This window comes from Dendrobates tinctorius, unplaced genomic scaffold (assembly GCF_039654945.1).
Source record: "Dendrobates tinctorius isolate UK_male_01 unplaced genomic scaffold, ASM3965494v1 ptg000205l, whole genome shotgun sequence".
Classification (NCBI taxonomy): domain Eukaryota; kingdom Metazoa; phylum Chordata; class Amphibia; order Anura; family Dendrobatidae; genus Dendrobates; species Dendrobates tinctorius.
Window position 1 is genome coordinate 6,837,572 of NW_027361872.1, and position 24,622 is coordinate 6,862,193.

A 24,622-nucleotide genomic window follows, 5' to 3' on the forward strand; every position below is an offset into this window, starting at 1 on the left:
CAACTCTGTTATGACTGTACAGTTTTAGAGCAGGTGCAAAAGAACATATAACCTCTTATCCAAGAGAATCGGGTCAATTAGGAAAAATGACACTGATCAAACTCTGATCAGAGTGTGATCCGATTATCTCAGATGAGAAGATGGAGAAAATAATCTTCTCTACTCTGTCAGTCCATGGAAATCGGACTGACAGAGTAGAGAAGTCTGCAGTCTGATGTTTCCTACGCACTCACTGACTTGAATGGCTGAGTGCGATCAGAATATCAGATCAAATTTTGGCATGCTGCAATTTTTTTCTCAAACAGACTCTTTATAAGGTGAAAATCGGACATGTGCACGGCCCCATAGACTAACATTGGTCCGAATGCCATCCAATGTTTTGACGGATCACACTTGGACCAAATATACAGTCATCAGCACCTGCGCTAATAGACATGAGCAGGAGCAGAGACATAGCCCCTTCCCGCACTTCCTGTAATTCATCTTGGTGTCATTGCGGCTACAGATGGATTACGTTTGACACCTGGCAAAGAAAAGCATGTTAAATAGAAGGGAGACCTCTAGTGTACAGCACTTTAGAGTGATCATATTCTCTCGTTTTCACTGACATCACATTGACAGAGCAGCTCCTTCTCTTCCACTCTCTTCTGACGATGGGGCGTCACTGCTGATGTCATGTTGATTGACGGCCAGCCCCAGCTGTTTTATTACAGGGAACTGGCTTTCAATGAGCATGATGTCAGCAATGACGCCCCTTGGACAGAGCAGACCGGAAGAGAAGAAGCTGCTCTGCTGATGTGAGGTCAAATGAGGCAGGAGAATCAGCACTTGATGTGGCAAAGATCATCACATAGCACATTAGGCAGGTATTTAGTAACTATCTGCTGATAAGTCCTTAGCCCAGTAGCCAAAAACCTCCAAAGTCCCAGATAACACCTTTAATATCAATAAGATTCTAAGATTTGTATCCATATTATTAACATCACATGTAATACTGTTCTATATAACCATTGCATCATCATATCACAATATTTTAAAAATAAGAAAAATCATGTTCATTTCATGCCATTTGCATTACGTAAATATGAAAAAAAAATCCAATTTCAGGAACACATGCAAAACAATATTGTAATAAATGGCTTTCTAATAGGGTAATATATTATGTCTCAAAAATAATTTTAGTGCCTTATGCAAAGACTTGATTATTCTTAATTAAACTACCCTTATACACTACAAATACGAAAGTTAAATTAGCTGGAAGATTAATGATGTCACTTATGCAGTAGTGCATGCGATCATACTGAACTTTACCCTATTTACTAAGGTGTGACTAATAGCTGTACACTCATTTAACTCATACGCCACTCATAGAAAAAAACTAAAATTACCTGCAGATTGTATTTTAATAATATTCAAATAATATAATCACAAATTCTTCCTCCAAATAATAGTGAATCCTTTATGTGTGCTTAATATAAAATGATTAAAAAGAAAAAAAAAACAATTACATATTTGTGGCAAGTGAAAGGTCTTCTTTAAAGACCCTTTCCTATAGGTTGATACAAGTTCTATGGGAACAGAATGATCGGTTATATGGTAAGTCAATTCTTATGAGGACTCGTTTGGCCATGTAAAAGGATCATACACAGGTTTTCTCGCTAGGCAAAATAAAACTTTGCCCAAGGGGACTTGGATCTGTAGAAAATAACAAGCGTAGTCTAATATTCATCTACCGGCACCCACCTGGATCCAGTGCAGGTTGCTCCAAGGTCTGTGCAGAGACAGGAAACAGTGATGTCAACAGCTGCTAGACTGTTGTGGCCTGTAACTTTGAGAAGCATATCATCTTAATAAATCCAGTGATGCACTGCTCAAGTCTCCTAACCTCTGCAGCAAATCACAGGATGCAGCGGTAGATGAATATGACCTGAGTTTGTTATTTTATACATATTCTGTTCCTCGGGCAAACTTTTTTTTTTAGCTTGGTCAACCCCGTTAAGTTGATGAAAGCCAGTTCTAGGGAGCAGCTTTTAAAGTGACATTGGGCCCCTTACTTACTCTTCCATTGCACAGCTACTTGCACATCCTCCCCTGCCTGATGATTAACCATCTTCTACACTGTTGTAAATCCCAGTTGCAAAAATAGACAACTGATACGTGCGGATGACAAATGACCCTGTCAAATATCATTCTCATTGCTTATCCTATTACTTATTATTTTCAAGACTGGCAATAAATAAAATCCAGCAACCTACTAATAATCCAGGAACCTAGTAAGGTATTAATACGTAGCCTCAAAAACACTGACACTGACAAATGACCCCGCAGAAAATAATTTCCCTTCCGCATCCTATTATTTTCAGAAAATAAAACAAAAATAATAGCTGGTATAATAGATTGGATGCTAGTGATGTCACCTTTTGGTTAGAACCTATTAATATATTGGAAAAATCCAATATATTTTATCTATATTTATACTCTATTGTGCTCCATTTGTCTTTAAATGTTTGCTCATTATTTTGCTTTGCATGAGCATTCTGCACTGTATGAAATAAAATGAAGGATTAGTGACAGAACAATCCTAATCAACGATTAACATATACTTTGTGAAGCATGAAGCTAAAAGCAGTGCTTTGAAATAAAACATGTTGCTTAGCTAATTAAAAAGTTTTAAAGATAAAAGGTTTTTGGCGGTAATCTGCAGCATCAGCACTTTCATCTCGAAAAGCGCCACACCACATGTTCAGTACAATTCGCACAGTCGCATCATCTGGTATTCCCAAAATAAACTCACCAGGACTTGGATCCATATTAAGGGAAAATTAAGGTAATGCTACTAAAAATAATATTTTATAATGTCCATTTGTGATGGGCAAAATATGATACTAATATTGCTATTAGCATATGCTTATGCTAATCAGACTCCGATCAGAGTGTGACTGTTTTTTTCGGAGTTTGAGAAAAAAAAGTTGTTCACCTTCTCTAATATGTCAGTCCGTGAAAATCAGACCGTACTCAGATGTCATCTATGTACTGTCCGATTTTTTTCATGGACCCATTGACATAAATGGTGGGGTGCCATTTGATTCTTGGAGGCAAATCGTGCATGTTGCAATTTTTTTCCTCGGACCACATGGTCCAAATAAAAAGTTGGAGCCATAAAATTTCAAAGATATAAGTGCTATCTATGAAAACCATGGATAGCACTTGTCTGATTAAACATCACCTACAGTCATAAAAACAGGTTCACTTGTACCTTAGTTTGTATAAAGTGCATGTATATGAAAAGAAAAAAATGAACTTAAAGTGCACCTATCCTGTAAACCTGTAGAAAAGCATGGTCTTACTACACCAAGTTCAAACTGCTTTGGAACACACAGTACAATATGTCAACAAGCCCAATTCTTTCATCAACATTTTGCAACACTATAGATACTGAAACTTTCTTGCCTTCAACTCCCAAGTTGCATTTTGCCTGCCATTGGTTTTCAGCTGCTTACCTACCCAAAACTGAAAGCTTGCCACTCTTTTATGACTTTGTACAGTTTAACAGACAGGAGAGCAGGAGCAGAGACAATGTCCCCACTTCCTGTAATCCATCTTGCTCTTTCTGTTGCCACCGGTGGATTACACTTGACGACAACTAATGGACTGCAGGTAACACAGAACGAAGACCATTAGTATCCAGCACTTGTGAGTTAGGACAACATATTGCTATTTAGTCAATTTATCCTTTGCTAGGTCTGTATATTTCAGATGAATACATTTAAAGAGAAAATGTCAGCCTTATTTTGTAATGTAATGCAAAGATATGGCTATGATGGCATTACTATGCTGGTCACGTTGATACCTTAGATGAAGAAATCTGCTTTGCTGTTCTTCTGGAAGTAGCATTTTACATTTTCTACTAATTAGGCAGAGAGGCAGGGAAATCACAGACATGGAGAAGAAGACACAGTGCATAGTCCAGCCCCTGTGCTACAACATCTAATTAGCAGAAAACTTCCAACGGGGAATAAAGAAGAACCATAAAGCGGATTTCTTCACCAAAGGTATCAATTTAATCTGTATTACAGCACCATTGCAGCCATGCCTTTACTTGAACACTTGAGTCTGAAAGAAATCAAACTGCTTGGAGAATAACTCTCTTCTCTGGCCTAAAGAAGGGAAGCCTACACTGCTTGAGTGACCTATTTCCATTGATGCACATTGTGAAATTAAAGATTCCGTTGAATTTAGAGTTTTCCCAAAATGGACATTTCTCACTTCTCCACAAGATAGATGTACCAGTATATCTCTGTCTCTAGCTATAGTCTAGGTATAGCCCCCACTGATTACTAGTAAAATGATTCAGAGACCCCATTCTTCTTTATTGCACAAGTGGAGAGAACTGGGAATGGAGTAGAGGTTGAGACTATGCAATGTATCTCCATTGAAAGTCCATGAGATTGATTGAAACATTCAGACATCCCATCAACCCCAAATATCATCTATAAAGTAGGAGGATGCATGCGTAAACGTTGCTCCATTTAAATGCCTCCTGTCTCAAGACCCCCCGTTTAGTGATCAATAGGGACCCCATGATTGAGCCTCCCAGCTTTGAGATATTTATCAGCTGCTACTATTGATAGATGATAAATGTCCATCTTGGGAATATCCTTGTAATAGCAATGAGAAAGGCAAGTACTTAATACTCTACTTTTTTTATTCACATTTTTTGAACAGGTGGTAAAGAGATAAAAAGTGACATATGTCCGAAATTTGGAAATCCTAGCCACCTCCACCTTTCTCAGGACAATTATTATTTGGTATGATTTGAATACTGTTTAGCAATTTAATTTATGTATTTTTATGGCAGATTCTATAACATTATTGTGTTTTGTGTTACAGTTTGTACTGCAGATCTATCATTTTAATGCAGCTTTTTCCGTGCTCTCTTTCTTACAATTTAATATAAGGGACACATCTACCCAATGCTTTACTAGAAGCAAAATATGCTTTGCTGCAACCCAATATCCAGGAGCAATACATGGTGGAAAAGTCAGATCATTATGAAATTGGAGGTTTGGGACCCAACTGTGCCTGAATGTGCACTGCTAAAGTCATTGTCCAGCACTGAAGAACAGAAAAACCACCTATGATGGAGGCTAAAAGTACTAGGATCCAGGATTATACATAAATATGTTGCCATTAAGAGCGTATTTGAAAATAACTACAAGGTTAAGATTCCCTGAGCACAAGATGATGACATAGAGATAAAGGTAATATTTCAGAGCAGTAAAAGTGCACTTGAAAATAGGGTCACGACATGAGAATCACAAGCAATAGACATTTTTTTCAGGTTGAGATATACGAGAAAAAGAGACCATAAAATAATGGAGTGGATATGCTAGTATGGTAGGTCACGACACAAAAATATGAAAGTGAATCATATAACAACAGTAGGTGTATTTCTAAAAATGGGAATATTTCAATAGTTTATGACATGACTAAGGGGAGGACATGTTAGAGGTTGAACAATAAATTACAACAACAGGGAGTTTTAAAAAAAGCAACTACCTATGGATGCAAGGTTTTATTCAGAGGCCATTTTATAAAAAGTAGCATCAAAAAGAATAGTGCTGCTGGAAGGCAGCAGAGATGTTTTTCTTAGAAAGGATCCCTATTTGGATATCACTGCTGGGTTCCACAGAGTTGAACTGTAATTGATGAGAACCTGGACAGCAAGAGTCCAGTTCTGCAACAGCACCCTTACAGGAGAAATGAAGTATTACACCATTCTCAACAAAGGAATAGGTTATACTGAATATGTTGTGTCCTCCAAAACAGGAGAATGTTGTTACCGCTCTTGATAAACGATGAGGGTTCCGAATTACTATACTATATATTAGGTATTCAAAATTGATTTTTATTAACAAGATAACTAATTCAAGCATTTGTTTTTTTTTTCTAATGGCAATGGCAGTAAAAAATACATATGTACTAATGCAATGGATACCGACATTACTATCAGCAATGGGACGATAGGTAAATATACTTTAGGTCAAAAACTTTACTTCTTTCGTAAAAGGAATCTAATCTTTTAAAAACAGAGCATTAAAGTTTAGAAAAAGATTCAGGTCACCCCAATTCTGCTGTATTAACAGATGGTGTCTGAGTTTGCCACAGAAAAAGACTAGAAAAAAATCCTCATTTGTAATTTTCAGCCTTGATATTGATTGAAAATTGTTTGTTCCAAAATATTGCTATGGCCTAGTTCAGTATGATAAAAATCTATGATATCAGTGTAATTTTCTCACTTTCCCAAAGGTTTGCTTTTTTTTCTGCAGGTGTACAGAAAATCTACTATTGATAGCATCAAGCCTCAGGCTCGCCCTTGGAAAGAATCCATAATTACATTTGAAACTCTGATATATCTTCTCAATCATGCAAGGTCAATGAGAATTTCATTTTCCACCATCTCTGGGTCTTGCAACTAGATATTTATCAATGTGAGACTTCTAGATAGAATGCTGTACACAGTCCACTTTTGTTTTTTTGGTTTAATGGAGCCACTTACAAGCTAACAGCTATTATGGAGATAACAGGTCATAGCTATTCTGCTGACGTGTTGGCTATTTAGGCAAAAGACAAATATGTTGTATGTGACTTGAAAGCCAACTCAAAATAAGTGACTCTCTGTGAAAGAACTGATGCAGGTCGTCCATTTGAATGGAGATATATAAAGCAAAGACATATCTTCTATTAACACAGCATGTGGCGTTTGCTATGGGGTCTAGGATAGTTGAGGCACCACACTTTTTCCCCTCTATACATTGCATAGTTGGTATACTTGAAAAAAAGACCTTTGTCCATCAACTTCAACCAAGGGATTTCAAAGAATACTCCATAAAGAGAAGTGTTATATGTATAACCATAAGGCATGAACCTGATCATGAGTGTCGGTAAGCTCGGTCATTAATCAGGACATACATTTTTTGCAATTACTTAAGTATTTACCATATGTTATTTTTTTCTAAGAAACTGTCTATGCTTTTTTTTTAAAAACCATCGACGGTTCATGCTGTGATCAGCTCCGGAGGCTGACTCTTCCACAGATTGACATAAAGGTTTGGACCCATGACTGGTTTCTACAAAAACAGCTCCACACCTATTCATAGATTGTATATGGTGTTGCACCTCATCCCCATTCATTTTAAGAACTAAGCTATACTATTAGACCCACCGGATGGACAGGTGTTGTTTCTGTAAAAGAGCACCAAAGTTTTTCTAATCCTGTGAAGACCTTATCACTAGAGTTGAGCGAAACGGGTCGGTCGTATTCAAAAGTCGGCGACTTTCGCTGAAGTCAGGTTTCATGAAACGAAACCTGACCATAGTGTGAGGTCGGCCACGAGGTCGGCAACCAGAGCGCCAAAGTTGCGTTTCAAAAGATGCTTCCAGTGCCTTTTTCAGCCAATGATGGAGGGCGCACTCTGTGGGCAACGCGATGACATAGGCATCGGTCACCACCATCTTTGAGAAGGGCATGCAAGTGATTGGCTGGCTTTGTGTGGCATCACAGGGGCTATAAAAGGGCATGAACGCCGACCGCCATCTTACTTCTGCCGATATTAGCATTAGGGAGAGGTTGCTGCTGTTGATTCAGAAAAAGGGAGAGCGTTAGGCAGGGAAGAAGAACGAAAAAACTACTTCTGCTGATAGCGATTTCCACTTACAACACAACACTTTGTGTGCAGTGACAGGGGAGGCTCTATTTTTGTGCATCAGCTCTGTTGGTTATTAGGCTGCCTTACAAGGCTCCCTGATAGCTGCATTGCTGTTTGCACACTGTTGTGCAAACTGCTTTTTTAAAAGCAAAAATACTTTTCTTCCTCTTTTCTGCACAGTTACCAAGTGTTCATTTTTCCACCCTTTTGTGTGTGCAGCAGTCCTGCTTATTAGGCTGCCTGCATCAATACTTGGACTGAGAGCATCATTGTCAGCATCCTCAAATCTCTAGTGAGATCCAAATTCTCACCAATCCTATAGACACCCTCCACCTTGTCATACACCATCCAATTTCAGCCTGTTACATTGAGGTGTAATCTCTACTGGGCCTGAGACAATAGTTAAGCGTCCTCAAATCTCTAGTGAGATCCAAATTCTCACCAATCCTATAGATACCCTCCACCGTGTCATACACCATCCAATTTCAGCCTGTTACATTGAGGTGTAATCTCTCCTGGGCCAGAGACAATAGTTCTGCGTCCTCAAATCTATAGTGAGATTTAAATTCTCACCAATCCTATAGACACCCTACACCTTGTCATACACCATCCAATTTCAGCCTGTTACATTGAGGTGTAATCTCTACTGGGCCTGAGACAATAGTTCTGCGTCCTCAAATCTATAGTGAGATTCAAAATCTCACCAATCCTATAGACACCCTCCACCTTGTCATTCACCATCCAATTTCAGCCTGTTACATTGAGGTGTAATCTCTACTGGGCCTGAGACCATAGTTCAGCGTCCTCAAATCTCTAGTGAGATCCAAATTCTCACCAATCCTATAGACACCCTCCACCTTGTCATACACCATCCAATTTCAGCCTGTTACATTGAGGTGTAATCTCTCCTGGGCCAGAGACAATAGTTCTGCGTCCTCAAATCTATAGTGAGATTTAAATTCTCACCAATCCTATAGACACCCTACACCTTGTCATACACCATCCAATTTCAGCCTGTTACATTGAGGTGTAATCTCTACTGGGCCTGAGACAATAGTTCAGCGTCCTCAAATCTATAGTGAGATTCAAAATCTCACCCAATAGTAGATACACCTTCTATCTTGTTTTACAGTACCATATAGCTGGTGGTATTTTGGGTACATTTTCACAAAAATGAGCAAGTATGGTGGAAGACGCCATGGAAGTGGGCGAGGGTTGCCAGCTGGTCTCGATGGTGGTGGTGGTGGCGTTGCATCTGTTGATAGTGGCAAAAGCACAATAGCACCTAAGGCAGATGTGTTGAGCCTGTGTCATCGTCTGGCTCCACAAGGCCTCGAAGGCTCTCTTTTCTGGGAGTAGGTAAACCATTTTTAAAGCCGGAGCTTCAGGAACAAGTTTTGGCTTACATTGCTGACACAGCCTCCAGCTCTCTCGCCTCCTCTTCTGAAGTTTCAAAAAATAAAAGCACTGAATTGTCATTGGAGGCTCCTGGTCAGGAGCAACACCTTTCCTTGTGTCCTTCACCCCTACCAAAAGTAAAGGATGTGGCAGGCCACACTACCGATTACTTCATGGAGCTCTTTTCACATACCATGCCTGGGTTAGCAAGTCAAATCGTGAATTCCCCAGTCCAAGATGAATCTGACATCGAGTGCACTGATGCACAGCCACTGCTAGATTTTTCTGCTGGTACATTCACTCAGAGCACTGCATTGTCCTCGCAGTGTACTGAGGCAGAATCAGACCCTGATGAAACTCAGGTTCCCCTTCCCGCATACTATACCACCTTACACAGTGACAAAGAGGAAGGTGCAGATGAAAGTGCAGGTTCCTTGAGCAGGTGGGGGGGCATACTCATGGGTGACGCACTGGCACAGGGCCCCTCATAGTACGCAAAAGTGTCTCTGCCAGTGGGAGGGTCCACCCGCCGTCAGACACACCGCTGTACTATGAGGGGTCCTGTGCCAGTGCCGTCGCCAACGAGTGTGCCCCCCCTGCTTACTCAGAATCACAGCACTTGCAAAGTTGAAATACTTACCTCTCCCTGCTCCACCGCCGTTACGTCTTCCACGTTTCCTTACAGTGACCTTCTGGTCAGAGAGCGCGATGACATCACGTCTGTACGCCCTCTGCCTAAACAGTCCAAGTGCAGTGAGATGAAAGATGGGGACGACGAGGAGTTCAGACTAGTACAGGGATTCCCTAGCGAGGAGACATATTTAATTGTTTTCAATGTTGGGACAGCTATTTTTGGGGAGCACTATACTCTGGAGAATGATATACGAGGTCCACCATATACTGGAGCATTCCAAAGGTGGACATCAGACACTGGAGCAGCATTTACAGGGCCCATTATGTACTGGAGCATTAGAAATGGGGCCCATTATATATGGAGCATTATTTGGGCCCATAACACACTGGAGCTTCATCAATGGGGACCAACATATACTGTAGCATTATGTGGAGCTCATCATATACTGTTTCAAACATTATATGGGACCAAATATTCAGAATTGAGAGTCCTCAGTGATTGATACATCTTTCCTGTATCTATATGGGACCAATGATTCTGTATGGAGAAATATATGGGCCTCATTACTCTGTATGGCGCACTATGCGGTGGCGATAATACTGTATGGAGAAATATACTGTCCATTTTTGAAGCTATTGGAGAATTTAAGATGGATATCAGTCATGAGATGTAAGAAGTGAAGTATTTTTCATTGTACCATACTGCTATTTCTCTGCCGTATCAGAGGATCATGAATTGTGGCATGTGTTAAAGGAGCCCAGTGACACTCTTTGGCCCAGGGCCCACAAAAATCTGGAGCCAGCCCTACCCTCCCCACAACTTTAGCCAAATAACCCCCAGTTTTCAATGCCTAACTATTATTATAAAGTAAATTAAGGTTGACAAGCTTAACTAATAAGAATTGATGTTTTTGGCATTAAAATGGGCACTGTAAGTGTGTTTCCTGTCCTCCACTCCCTGCCGACCTTGGCTCCCCATTGACTTGCATTGGGTTTCGTGTTTCAGTTGGCCTTCGACTTTTCACGATAATCGGCCGATTTCGTTCGACCCGACTTTTGAGAAAGTCGGGTTTCATGAAACCCGACTCGACCCGAAAAAAGGCAAAGTCGCTCATCTCTACTTATCACTCATTTCAAAACAAATCTCAATCTTATTATACACAGAAAAAGGAAAGCAGCTTAATATTAATTGAACCCATTTGTCTTAATAAGGGGAAAGGAAGACAAGCACCAGGCAGTGTTGTCCTGCGAATGAAGGTTTGATTGCATGATGGCATGATCCAACACCAACGCAAATGCTAATATTGTGAGCTAAGGCTGGTTTCACATTAGCGCTTTTTAAGCGCACGCACGGCCGGGGGTAGCTCCGCCCCCGAGCCGGCTCTCTGCCCGGCGTGCTCGCCCCTTGCTTGTAGCGCCGCCTCCTAGCGCACAGCGGCGCCTGCGATCGTTGCACCCTATCTTTAGCATAGGGTGCGCAGATCGTGCGCTAGTTGCACTTTGACCTGCACTGCGTACTTTTGACGGTGCGCCGTGCGCGCCAAAATCCAAAAAGTTTGATTTTGGCGCGCACGGCGCACCGTCAAAAGTGCGCAGCGCAGGTCAAAGCGCAACTAGCGCACGGCCTGCGCACGATCTGCGCACCCTATGCTAAAGATATTGTGTGCCGATCGCAGGCGCCGCTGTGCGCTAGGAGGCGGCGCTACAAGCAAGGGGCGGGCACGCCGGGCAGAGAGCCGGCTCAGGGGCAGAGCTACCCCCGGCCGTGCGTGCGCTTAAAAAGTGCTAATGTGAAACCAGCCTAAGGGATAACTTTTAGTTTTTTGGCCACACTAGAAAAAAAAAGGTGTCCCTTCACCTATAATATATCATTTATATTACAGTTATCTTATGTGGCCAAAGGCCCTCTTGTCACCTCCAGGCAATGAAGTCCAGGTGTGACAGCATTAGTACCTCTGCACCGCCATAGTTACACCTCTAGCTGGTAGATTAATGAAACTAGATTCAAATAGGTAGTGACTATGGTACAATGGGAGCAAATATTTGTTTGGCCCATCTATCCTTAATAAATCTGTTGAAGACCACTATGATCAAGACATTCTCCTGCCTAAAATTACTACTGTGAGAAACCCACCAGAACCTTTTACCCCATTAGCTTAATTGCACTGTTATTTATATTTCTAAACCTGTCACTCATCTAATCTTGTGTTCTCACTAAAGTTGGTGCAAATTTATTCACAGGACCCGGTCCAATGGTCAGATCACAATTATCTGGTCGTCAGACTGAAGCCCTGAAAGCTGCCTTCTACCTTCCGGGATCCCCAGCTATTCTTTTGATTTGCCAGCCTAGTGACATGTCACATATGCATCATATCGCAATGATGACATGAAGAGCTATTGATGCCAGGAGGTAGGAGGCTGTTCTCAGGGCTCTCATCAAACAGTCAGGGATTATTGACCTGGCCATTGGACTGGGTCCTGACAATCGATTTGCACCAACTCTATTTCCCACATTTTCTAAAACAAGTTTAAAAATGGCATGCCACATGCCATTGTACAGTCATAAAGGTGGAGCCTCTATTTAAAAAAAACAGTTCCTTCTTTGACCTCTTTTAGGTCAGGATACATGATCACAAGGCATCTTTTGTATCACTCAGTGCTGGATGCCACCAGATCTGGCTTGTGAGGACATATTCTGGCAGGTAGAACAACAGTAATGAAACAGTCTAAATAAAGTGACTTGTGGTAGACAGGCACCCCTTTATGACTATTCTTAGGTAATTTGCATATAAACTTAGTATTCCAGAAAAAAATTGGTCTAGAAACAAAATCCTTTGCACTATAAAATAGTGATGGTAGCTTAGTAGGGAAGAAGGTCATCACAGGCCCACTCTATTGTAGACCCAAGTATGGATTGGAAAACAGATACAAAATGTTGTAACACTGGTAGGTGTGGACCCACTGTGCCAAGAGCCAGGTTTACCCTGGATGGGAGTGAATAAGAGTCTAGTGGGTCTTCACTGGGGCCTCTAATGTTAAGGATAGACTGGGCTGCCGGTAGACACCAGTTATCATTCCAGGGCAGTCCTTGGTACTAAAGCAGTTAGCAAGAGGGTTGGAGACATGGGTAAGAGGTGCAGGACAGTGAGACAGAAGCATAGTCAGACTGTCCGAAGACAGAGCAGGCAGCACGGGTTCACAGTACAATGCAGGACTCAGGGCTGGAGAAATCAAACAGAGTGGGTAAACAGGCCAGATCGATAACAGTTGACAGAATACAGAAACAAAATGCTAGCAGGCAAGGAACCAATGTTGGGGCAAAGAGTGGCGGGATGAGTTGCCTATTATAGACCCTGTTGGCAAGGGATATACAAGGGAACCTTATCTCTACATGAAGGGTTAAATTCCTGTAGAGACCAGCCATGTTTCTCTAAAGCCAAATGGAAACCACATGCAGATGCAGCAGTGCTGAGGAGAGCTGCAAAAGGCAACTCAACGAGACGGTCTGTCACGAGGAGATGCAGTGAGGTGACTATGGTGAGTAGGGTGGCGCTGAGGAAGCATGCAACTTATGGCCATGACAAATGTAGAATATTAGCTTAACAAAGACCAATATCTCCAATGCACAATTGTTCTCCCCTTAACGCCCATAATAAATAGATTCTATCAATAAATGTTGAGTATGAAGCCTAAAAATAACAAATAGCAATTTACAAAAATTCATAAAAAATGAGCAATTTTCTTGAACAAATACCAAGACATAGAGACACAAATATGTATTAAAAATTCAGTAATAATGATGGATAAATGGTGATGGCACAAAGGAAAAAAGTAACTGCACTTAACTACTCCATGATGCAAACCTGCAACACCACATTCAGAAATATATAGGTCAAAACCCTTGTCAGATAATCTGATAGCATGTCAAAATCAATCTCAGAGACCCAAAAAATATGACCCCAGAGGCTCACAAAGAGCAACTAACTAGTCAGAAAGAGTAACAATCCATGCAGTTCATGCAGAGAGCTGCTCAAGGGCAGAAAAAGTATATAGAAACAAAATAATGATAAAGTGCCTAAGTGACTAAGAAAGTGCTACATAAAGTGCTTACCCATGTGGGTCATGGATGAGGTGCATACTGGGTCCTGATCTCCAACGCGCGTTTCGCGCAATTGGCTTCTTTGGGGGGCTTGTAGGTGTTGCTGTCTATATGCCGACTATAAATATTCCCTCCTCACCAGGTTGTAATTACCGCCGCTCTATGTAAAATATGTAGATAAACAGAATGCATAACTGAACAGATCTACAAAGATTTGGATTCTCTGAGTTTGAGACATTCTACCATACTGTAGCTAGGCATGTCATTAGTGTAGTGGTGGTGGCCTATTTCTTGGTGACTTTGCACCCTAGTTCAAGGGTAAGCACTATAAGGATAGAGCTGTGTTTATTCCATTCTTAATATAGTATACATTGAATCTGGGGATTTGTTGATTTAAAGGAGACCTGTCATTAGAAAAATTGCTCTTTTTTTACTAGTGACATGGATGGAAAACATGCACTTACTAGTAAAGTCAAACAACTATATTGAAGAACGAGATGACATATAGTATATCACTTTTTTACGTCTTTCCTTGAAATTTTAATTACTATAATGGTTAACATGCAACCAAGAAAATCATGCATCATTCTTGCATAAGGGTATTCATACACTTAGTTTTGGGGATTATTTTCTCTAATTTCAGAAAATTAACTGAAACTTGTACTTTTGATGCATTTGATGCATTTGATGTCCGGGGTAGTACATTCTAGAGAATTGGTGCAGCTCGTTGAGAAGTCTTGGAGATGGGAATGGAGGTTCAGATTATTGAGATTGTTTGGGTTCTCTCACACAGGTGTATAACATGGCCAAGTACTATGTGATGCTCTTTTGGATAGCACTTGGCCCAATGTTATACAATGGGACAGTGCAGATCTGCGATTATTTTCACACGCCGTTTTGGGATGAGAAAACAAATGCAGCATGTTGCATGCGGTTCTGATATTTGGATCATGCAAACCCATACAAGCCTTTGGGTGCATGGGAAATATCGGACTGAACTCGGAGGGCATATTGGGTTTAGGAAGGTTAATAAGCACAACAATTGCAGTAAGCACCTGTGCTGCCTATGGCAGCCCGTGCAACCGATTATGGCCCTACTGAATCATACCCTCTATCAAATCTGTATTCTAATTATCTGTGATGGATGTCCACATATTTTTTCTTCTTGGCAACATCACACACATCATCTAAATGTATTGATTGAGTCATGACGTGTCTTCTATAGAGTGTTTCTCAATGTCATTACTGAGTTGGTTCTTTGTGTATACAAGACTGTCTAACAGCCTCGAGACATGCAGCCGCGGGGTCTCAACCATATTACTCGAGCATGGCAAAGTCACTCGGTTAGCACCCAAGCATGCTCGGGAAGCACCTTATCCCAGCACTTTCGCTCATCACTGCTATCAATTCATTTTTCACATAAAATAAGCCAGGAAAGCAGTCATCAGATTTTTTTCAGCGATTCATGGATTGATCATTGTTATATAATGGTGGCCTACAGAAGATTTAATATATGAGACAATGCAACTGGAATTGTTAATAATGCTGTTATAATTTGTAGTTATTCCAGACTAATCTTTTATGTCCACACGTAAAATATATAGTATGTTTACTTACACAAGATGTGTACAACATGAGAAATGCTATTCATATATCTAAGAAATAGTGTCTATAATTCAAACACCCAACAGAATCTCAATCCCATAGTGGCACTAATGGCCTAAGAGTACTATTTCATTTTTATATCTGGGTCTTCATTGGAAACTCTTTTTCCTATTGCCATTACCCACATACACTGACCAGAAATGGTGAACATTTCCAATTAAGAGGTGTAGGCTGTCATCTCAAAAGTGAGGATCATCTATCTCTTTTCTTCGGAGCTCACCGAAATGGTTGGCCTGCTCTTATCTCCACACTTGGTAAGTGCAAGGTTAGCAAAATTAGACTAACCCAGAGGTCTCACTAGACCAAACCCTTAGAAACTAATAAATATAATAAATCTGGGTTGTTTAGAAGAAGTGGAAAACAATACCACCGGGGGAAAAAAACTAACAAACTAATATTTTGGTAAAAGAAAAGATGAAATGATGAAATTCAATGATGTAACAAAAAAACCTCTAAAAATAAAAACGTCTACAATGTTATTTTTCTCTTCAATAACAATATAGTCGCCCACGTTAGTCACATATTTTAAATTCAATTCCATGCATAACCTTTTCATAAGAATGTCAAGGAAAACTATACATAACTCCAGCGTAGCTCATGGTTTATACATCAAAGTCCATTTGCACAATTTGTTCTGCAATTTTTCCTGCCTTATGCTCACAAACGTGAAATAAATAATGCTTCCATTGTTATCATGAGGGACAAATTAAAGTCTATTTCAGTTTCTCTACGCATTCCGTTTTCTGTGAATATACCATTTACATCGCTAAAAACTCACTAAGTCATCCAACAGAATGAATCCAGCTTTATATGTCTGTTTTTCTCTTAATTAATTTTATTTAACTCCTGTCTTTCCAAAATCTTTTTTAAAAAAGTAGGTCAGAATAAAAAATGAGGTGCTTATATAACAACCGACGCATTAGCTAGATACGAGCACTAGGCAATAGAAAAACCTTGCTTAAAATTAGCAATCTTCAAATTAATTTTTATTTTTAAATCACATTATTGCAAAACAGATGACGATAACAATCTGCGGTATATATCTAGTATTAAAAAAAAATCAACGAGGTTAGTATAATGTTAATCATCCTGATATGCACAGTTTATACAAAAAAAGGCATTTTTTTTGTTTTGCATGCTACATTTTTTTTACTAGCATTCTCCGTATGTAATATATCTGCATGCACTAGACTCAACAATCACAACGAAGGAGAAGAAAAAAAAAAAAAGAACAGGAGAGAGAAAAAAAAAAAGCTGTCGCGGTCAAGGATTAAGTCATTCTTTTTTCTTTCCCAAAATAATTAGATTATCATTGCAGGCTGTCTATCACGCGGTCGGAGCAGCGTTAGATCGTGTTTTCACTGGTGCTGTCATTTACTGTAAAGGGTTTCTAGCCGACATGCTGGAAAACCCTCAACATAGCAACTCTCATGCTGCCAGGAGGACAAAGACGAGGGAGAAGAAGAATAAAAGAAAGCCTTCTCATTCCGCGAGACAGAAGAAGGAAACCCACATAAAACATCTGTAACATCCTTCAAGACGGAACATGCAAACATGTGCCTTTAATATTAATGTCATGCAATCTCTCCGCGTAAGGAAATAATAAAAGTATTAAAAAAACACAAAAAAAGATAAATATAAATTTGTGCAATTCAGTGAACTAATTTCTCCCACCCCCTTATATTCTGTTTTACTTGTAAAGCGAATGTTAACACCCTCCATGCTGCAGTGATCAGCCTGTGATAGAAGTAGCTACCTGAAAGGATTCACAGTGCCATCTCATATCCATGTCTGCCTGGCTACCCTGCGTGCTTATTGCTTTTTTTCTTAATTCTTAATGGAAATCCTAGGAAATTTAGTCCATCCTCTGAAATCAATACTGGTGACAGAAGAGCTCCCTGACTCAGTGGGAGATCAAGATGATAAATTGCCTGCGCATCAGCTTGGCCTATCAGTGCCCCGCACACAGATTGGCGAGGAAAAAGATACACACAAAAAAGGCTTCATCCGTCACGTGTCAGGGAGAAGCCAATGGCTGACACTTTGCTACAAGAAGCGATGCTGCAGTTTGCTGAGCAGGGGAGAAGTACAGCTCCCAGCAGTCATGTGCTGAGCTATACAGTCCTGGCAGTGAGCGAGCAGCGTTCTCCGTGCTCCTCCATGCACAGCGCCTGCTCGTGTGATTACACTTGGACGGAAGCCATTATGTTAACACCGCTTGCCACCTAAATGGCAGGGCTCCGAATGCATAATAAATTGCAGCTTATTCTTCTTATTTTTTTTTTGTTTTTTTTCCTTCCTTTTTAATTTTTACAGTGGGACGCTGATTCTTTCTCCTCTTTCATCTGATTTGGAATCTGCAGCCTAAAGCTCGACAATTAACGTACTGATCACTTCACGCCGCTGCCTCCAATGTACCTAAGTGCAATTATAAATGTATTCCCAGGTTAATGGATGCTAATTTTTCTAAGTCATGTAATTTTCACAAGACATCTCTGTATAGCAATTACACAACATTAATTCAATACATTAATATTCTGGTTTTAAGCAAAGATTGATTGTTTGGCCGCTTACACAGTCGTACTTAATTGCTGTTTTTGCAGGGACATTTAAAGAATCCATCGGCTGAAACATAATAATATTGTAATGAGGTGTGTCTCGTAAGTGCGCTTATATTTATAGTAGAAAGTCGAGAATTGTGGGGGAGGTCAAGACCGCAAATTGTGGACGTGACTGCGCCCTCGTGCAGATCTGTGGTGCTCGCCGAGGAGCCACGTGATGTGCGCCATTTGGCACAAACAAAACTAGTAGTCTATTGTCTACAAAATGGATGACACTACAATAGAACATGCAGGGATTTGTTTTTCTTGTCCTAATGGGTTTCTCCAGACATAGAGAAAATAAATAGATAAATTAAAAGCATTTTAAAAGTAAATTTCCAGATGCCATTTATCTCATTTGTTTTGTCATGGAGCTAATTAGTGTAGTACATAAAAAATGACCACCGTCTTGTTACAAACCTGTCCTAGAATGTTTATAGAACAGGAGCATGTGAGCATGTGCAGTAGAAAGTTCTTCTCCTGTAATCTCTAGGTCACAGCAGCTTCTTAGCACTCAGAAAGAGAGGGTAGACAGCAGTGTAAGCAGTCTCATCACCCTGGGTATCTCGGGTACTGCAGCACATCTTCCTACACATGAGCGGAGGTACGGCACGCCCTACTGCACATGCTCAAAGGCTTCTGCCTACTGCACATGCTCACAGGCTCATGTCCTACTGCACATGCTCAAAGGCTCCTGTCCTATTGCACATGCTCACAGGCTCATGTCCTACTGCACATGCTCAAAGGCTTCTATCCTACTGCACATGCTCACAGGCTCATGTCCTACTGCACATGCTCAAAGGCTCCTGTCCTACTGCACATGCTCACAGGCTCATGTCCTACTGCACATGCTCAAAGGCTTCTATCCTACTGCACATGCTCACAGGCTCATGTCCTACTGCACATGCTCAAAGGCTCCTGTCCTACTGCACATGCTCACAGATTTCTGTCCTATTTGCATTCTAGGAGAAGCTTATGTCACTGTAACAAGGTGGCGATTATTTTAATTCCATATTGATTATCTATCTAGACAAAATTAATATGATTTGTTAATTGAAGGTATTTAGGAATTTATGCATAATGACATTTTTCTTTCTTCCTTAGTTTCTTTGTTTCTTTTCATTGTCTTTCTTTTTCCTTCTTTCTGTTTATTTGTTTCTTTCTTTCTTTATATTCTTTCTATATGTCTTTCCTTTTCTACTTTCTTTTTTATTTCTTTTTCTTCTCTCCTTTCTTTCCTTCTTTATTTCTTTTTTAATCTCATTATCTTTCTTTTTTCTTTCTTTCTTATTCTATCTTTTTTGCTTTTTCTTTATTTTTCATTCTCTTTTTATCTTTATGTTTCTTTCTGTCTTTAAGTATTTTTCTCACTTCTGTCTTTCTTTTTCTCTCCTTTCTATTTTTCCTTTTTTTTGTATTTCTTTTCTTTCTTTCTTTCCTTTTCTTTTTCCTCTTGTTTATCTTTCTTTGTTCCCTCCTTCTTCCTTTTTACAATCTGAATTACACCCTCAATTTGCAGCCTGACCAAGTAGTCTTCTGACCTGAACTAGCCTGACCAAGGAGTCTCCTGACCTGGACTAGCCTGATCAAGGAGTCTCCTGACCTGAGCTAGCCTGACCAAGGAGTCTCCTGAGCTCAACTTGCCTAATCAAGGAGTCTCCTTACCTGAGCTAGCTTGACCAAGGAGACGCCTGATCTGAGCTAGTGTGACACCCCAGAGTCCGGTTGTCACAGTGACATTACCTCCCTCTAAGAGGTGAAGTCATGCTTGGAGGCAAAAAGGGACCCCCATGCCAGGCAGCATAGATTTAATCACAATTTCCTGCTGCAGGTCAGAAAAGGAAGATGCCTTATAAATTCTGGCCAGCAGAGGGAGTTGGTGAGTCAGCTAGAAATCAGCTGAGGGGGTTGTCATGGAAACGAAGCAGCTGTGAGGAAAAATGACAGTTTAAACGTGAGGACGTGAGGTAAAGAGATCTTTCTGGAAGATCCTGTCAGATGAAGACAGGGAGCTGATCTGTGAAGAGGGAAAGGACAAGAGCAGAGACTGAGAGACTCTAGGGAAGCTAAAATACTGCATATAGCAGACCCCTGAATGAAGCGCTAATAAAGAGAAAAGGGACATCAGAGTCCTAGGCTGACAGGAACTGTAAGTCCTGATAGCCGAATCTGAAAGTACAGGGGTTTGTAAATTCCTGTGCACATTGAACACCTGAGGGCACATCAGTGGATAAGGAGCCCAGGGCTGATGGTGAAAAGGACGGTACCCGTGGAATAGGCTCACGCTGACAGCCGTACAGGTTAGTGAAACCATCACAAATAGAGGGTCGCAGCATAGTTATATACAGCGTTGACCCACACACAAAGCGCAGAAAGGAAGGTCCTAAATCCCCACCTGGCAAGGTGGATCCCCTGAATGCCTCCAGGTGAGCAAGACTCATTCCATCACCTGTATGTGGTACTCCGGACTGCAACCAATTGCCAGTAAAAGGTGAAGAAACTGCACCTCTCTGTGTCTTTCTCTCATTTCTCTGCACCCCAAAGTTTACAGGCATTTTTACTATTTATTTAATATCTTTGCCCTGGGACTACAGCCCTACCTGTGGAGGGCTACAACATCATAGCTGTGCCCAACATCCATCCCAGAGAAGCAACACCGCAGCGCTGGTCACCTCTGACTAGAATACCACAGGTGGCGTCACGTATTTCACCATCTAATAACTTTATTTTCATTTTTACCACATAAATATCACACAACTTTCCTCTATTTTATTACTGGACGCCTCTGGACCACTGACCAGGTTGCCGCCGTGACACCGTTCTCCATGGAAGTCGACGGACCCGGTACTGAGTACCCCCAGGCCCCGCGTGGCGCTCCACTAGCCCTACCAATGAATCTCCTGACCTTAACTAGCTGTTCAAGGAGTCTCGTGACCTGAACTAGTCTGACCAAGGAGCCTCCTGATTTGAATTTACAACCTCAAAAGCTTACATGATGCAGTTAGCTGTGGATAGGAGACCCAGTCCAGCCAAGAATTGAGTGAGTAGCATGGACTATAAAATGTGAGCACTATACAGTCATGTTAATTCACTCTTTGAATTGATCAACACAATAGATTGCTTGACAAGTGACTGAATAATAGTCAGCATTATTTTAAAGACTGTAGCCCACATAAGTCAAGTACCCTGTGACACTTTTTGTGTGTTTTATTCTGTAACAAAATTGGCATAGACTTCATTGGAGTGATGTATTTTTATGTACAGTTATCATAAAGTATTACTGTGTGAGATATATATGTCACTTTGTGATTCACGTTTTTGACTGGTCAGACTTATGGGCAGAGTTACTTGTAAGATATATCTATGAAATGGGCCTTTTCATCTATACGCTACTGACAGACTGATGGAAAATGTAACCACATGACTATAAGAAATAGTATATCAAATAGTGTATGACATTTCACACCATTCTTGCAAAATAAACTCTCAACCGGCTAGAGAATAACATAAGTGACATAGAATTATCCCAATTATTTTTTTTTTAAGTTTTTGTTTGTTTGCTTTTCCATTTGGGATACATGAAGTTTTGCAAATGTACTAATAAATGTAATCTGTTCATTTATAATGTGATCATTTGTTCCCCCAGTACAAGTTGATACTGGTTATTTCGACTATATATACCATCAATACCTTTCAATCTATCCAGCACTCTATTAAATTATTAGTATATTCATTATACAAGAAGTTCTAAAGACATGAGGGGGAATGATATGTCATTTACAATGTGACATGAATTGATATGTACTGTAAACTGAATAGACCCTTCGGCACGGGAGGGCGGCCATGTGATTAACCGGTGTTCTCAGCGACAGCATGTAGAGTAATACATAATTTCATCTTTCATGCTGTTATTCAATGTATGAAAGAATAATTATTCTAAAATTAATATTTTATACAATGATGTCAGGCTGGGAAGATATAGCACTTTTTTATGTTTCTAAATATTCTATTATATTTTCTATTTAATTATTTTTTTAACTTCCGTTAGGAGACTTAAACCTGTTTGAACCTGCAACACTTTTCTCTGCTTCTCACATGGTCACACAGAAGTACTAAAATGGCAGTAATGAGGACCAATTCTAGACCTCTGACTTGTATAGGACCTTATCATACCTCCCCTGAAGTTTGCTAGAAATATAATGGGTAATAGAGGGAGCTATCTACCATAGACTTACCCCTTGAGGCCACAGTCACAGTTTACTAAACAGCTGATGCATTGCAGTAGGACCTAAGCTGTTAGTGACAATCTCGGCCTCCGGTTGATTGCGCGACCACAACTACTGTGCCAATAAAAAGAAAAAAGTCTGTAATTTTACATTAGGGAGATACTGTAAATGCGTTGATTCATCATTGCTTCTTCTCCAGATTTCTAGAGTAATTTGCTCCTTTTTAGTGATTTTGGTATTTACGTCTTATTTTCTATGTTTTGTGCTACTTTTTAAGTTGTCTTTCTTTGTTAAGTCTTTTTTTTCCTCAACAACTTTTCTTATCCAGATGATAAAAATAGCATTTCATGATCTATGAAAAGCGACTTTTACCAAATGTCACGTTTATAGGTTTATAGAGGAGTTTTCAATTTAGTGCATTTTTCGAATTTGTGACTTTTCGCGCTGTTACATTTGTTATGTAGATATTATTAAAAGGTTTTTGATGATTAGAGACAATGGTTTAGTTTATTTGGAGAAAAAGTGCCCCTTTTGTCCATGAACTGGTTCAGATATTGCAACATATCCCCAAATAAGGTAAAGAGAGCCTGATGCTTGTTAAAAAAAATTAGCAAACACCTTCTAAAAATCTCTGAGCTCCCCTGAGTCTGACTCTGTCTTCTGTTTTATGCTGTGCCACTCCATTGCAGAAATATTCACATTTATTGCTTTTGGAGAGCACTGTGGGAAATCACAGCTTGTAGTCCAACTGGGCATTTCTTCAGAGTCTTCTCTGGGGGTGTGCACTTTCGCTACTCTCAGACTCTGCCAAATCCAGTTCGGCAGTTGGTCTAGGAGCCACAGATGCTGTTGAGCTTTAATTGGCAGCATCGTGAAGTTAGGAATGAAAGTGCGCACCCCTAGAGAAAACTTTAAAGAAACACCCTGTTGGTCCGCAAGCAGAAATTTCACAAACTGCACTCCAAAAGCAACATATTTGGATATCTCTGCGATGGAGTGACATGGAACAAAATGGAAACGAGCAGCAGTGTCAGTGGAGCTCAGGGATTTTTACAAGACACTTAGGCCGGTTTCACATTTGCACTTTATGGTGTAGCGACGGCCTGCGCACGGCCGCCGTTAAGCCCCGCCCTCTGCCGGCTCCCTGCCCGCCCCTTCCGGTCATCGCCGCCTACTAGCGCACATGGACGCTTGCGATCTGCGCTCCCTATCTTTAGCATAGGGTGCACAGATCGTGCGCTGGCCGTGCGCTAGCAGGATTTTACAATGTGCTGCGCACTTTTGAAGGTGCGCCGTGAGTGCCGAAATGCAACATGCTGCGTTTGGCGCACATGGGCGCACCTACAAAAGTGCGCAGCGCACGGCAAAATCCTGCTAGCACACAGCCAGCGCACGATCTGCGCACCCTATGCTAAAGATAGGGTGCGCAGATCGCAAGTGTCCATGTGCACTAGTAGGCAGCGATGACCGGAAGGGGTGGGCAGGGAGCCGGCAGGGGGCGGGGCTTAGCAACGGCTGTGCGCAGGCCGTCGCTGTGCCATAAAGCGCAAATGTGAAACCGGCCTTAGCTATTTTTTTTAGCCATTGACGCTTTAATATAGCCTAATTGCAATCATAGATTCACCGCATAATTCTGAAGATAAAAAAGATTTTCCATCCCTGGTGATATCTGATATTCTATGAAGTATTTATCACTAATGATATTCTTGTGAGCCTCCCTCTCTCTTTTTTCTGTCATAGACATTGAAATGGATGCAAACATGTGCCCGCATGTCTAAATAATCTTCTTTATTATTGTCACATTTCATTGTATATTTACAAAGAACACAGTGATATGGAAATTACTATGACTACGAGACCATTGCAACCTATAAAAGCTAAGTTACGTACCAGATGCAAACGATTGCCTGCTTTTCCCGCTAGCTGAATTCATTCCACTACATTACGAGTTTCTATCTTATCTCGATTGCTGTTTTTTTTCCCAGGGAAGAGTCTATCCTGACTCAAATGCATTAAGTTAGTCAAAATCAATTGAGAAAATCACCAAGTTGTAGGTGGAGTGCTTAATGCAGAAGGTTGGTGGAACAAGATAGCTAATTTGACGTGAATGAATTACCATGAAGGCGCTGGGTGTTAGAAGATAGGTTCCATTATCTTTTGATGCGCTATGTTTTTTCCAAATAACACAGTGACAGATTATTAATATTCATTTTTCAAAGTATAAATTGACTTACAGAACAAATTAGCGATAACTTTGATTTCTGTGGTTTCATAGACTTATAGACTAGCTAA

At 40.6% G+C, this 24,622-nt stretch overlaps 1 protein-coding gene across 17 annotated transcripts in view; it reads right to left on the bottom strand.

The window, feature by feature from the left end:
• The window catches only part of NRXN1 (neurexin 1), a 1,899,875-nt gene that overhangs the window by 60,883 nt on the left and 1,814,370 nt on the right, over positions 1–24,622 (bottom strand). For 2 of the 17 annotated variants that reach the window (XM_073553984.1, XM_073553983.1), the window contains exon 1: positions 17,261–17,447. The exons of the other annotated variants lie outside the window; for them this stretch is intronic. In XM_073553984.1, the coding sequence (XP_073410085.1) occupies positions 17,261–17,293 (33 nt within the window). In that variant the 5' untranslated portion in view covers positions 17,294–17,447. Of the gene's footprint in view, positions 1–17,260; positions 17,448–24,622 lie in introns of those variants that run through there. 17 annotated transcript variants of the gene reach the window in all.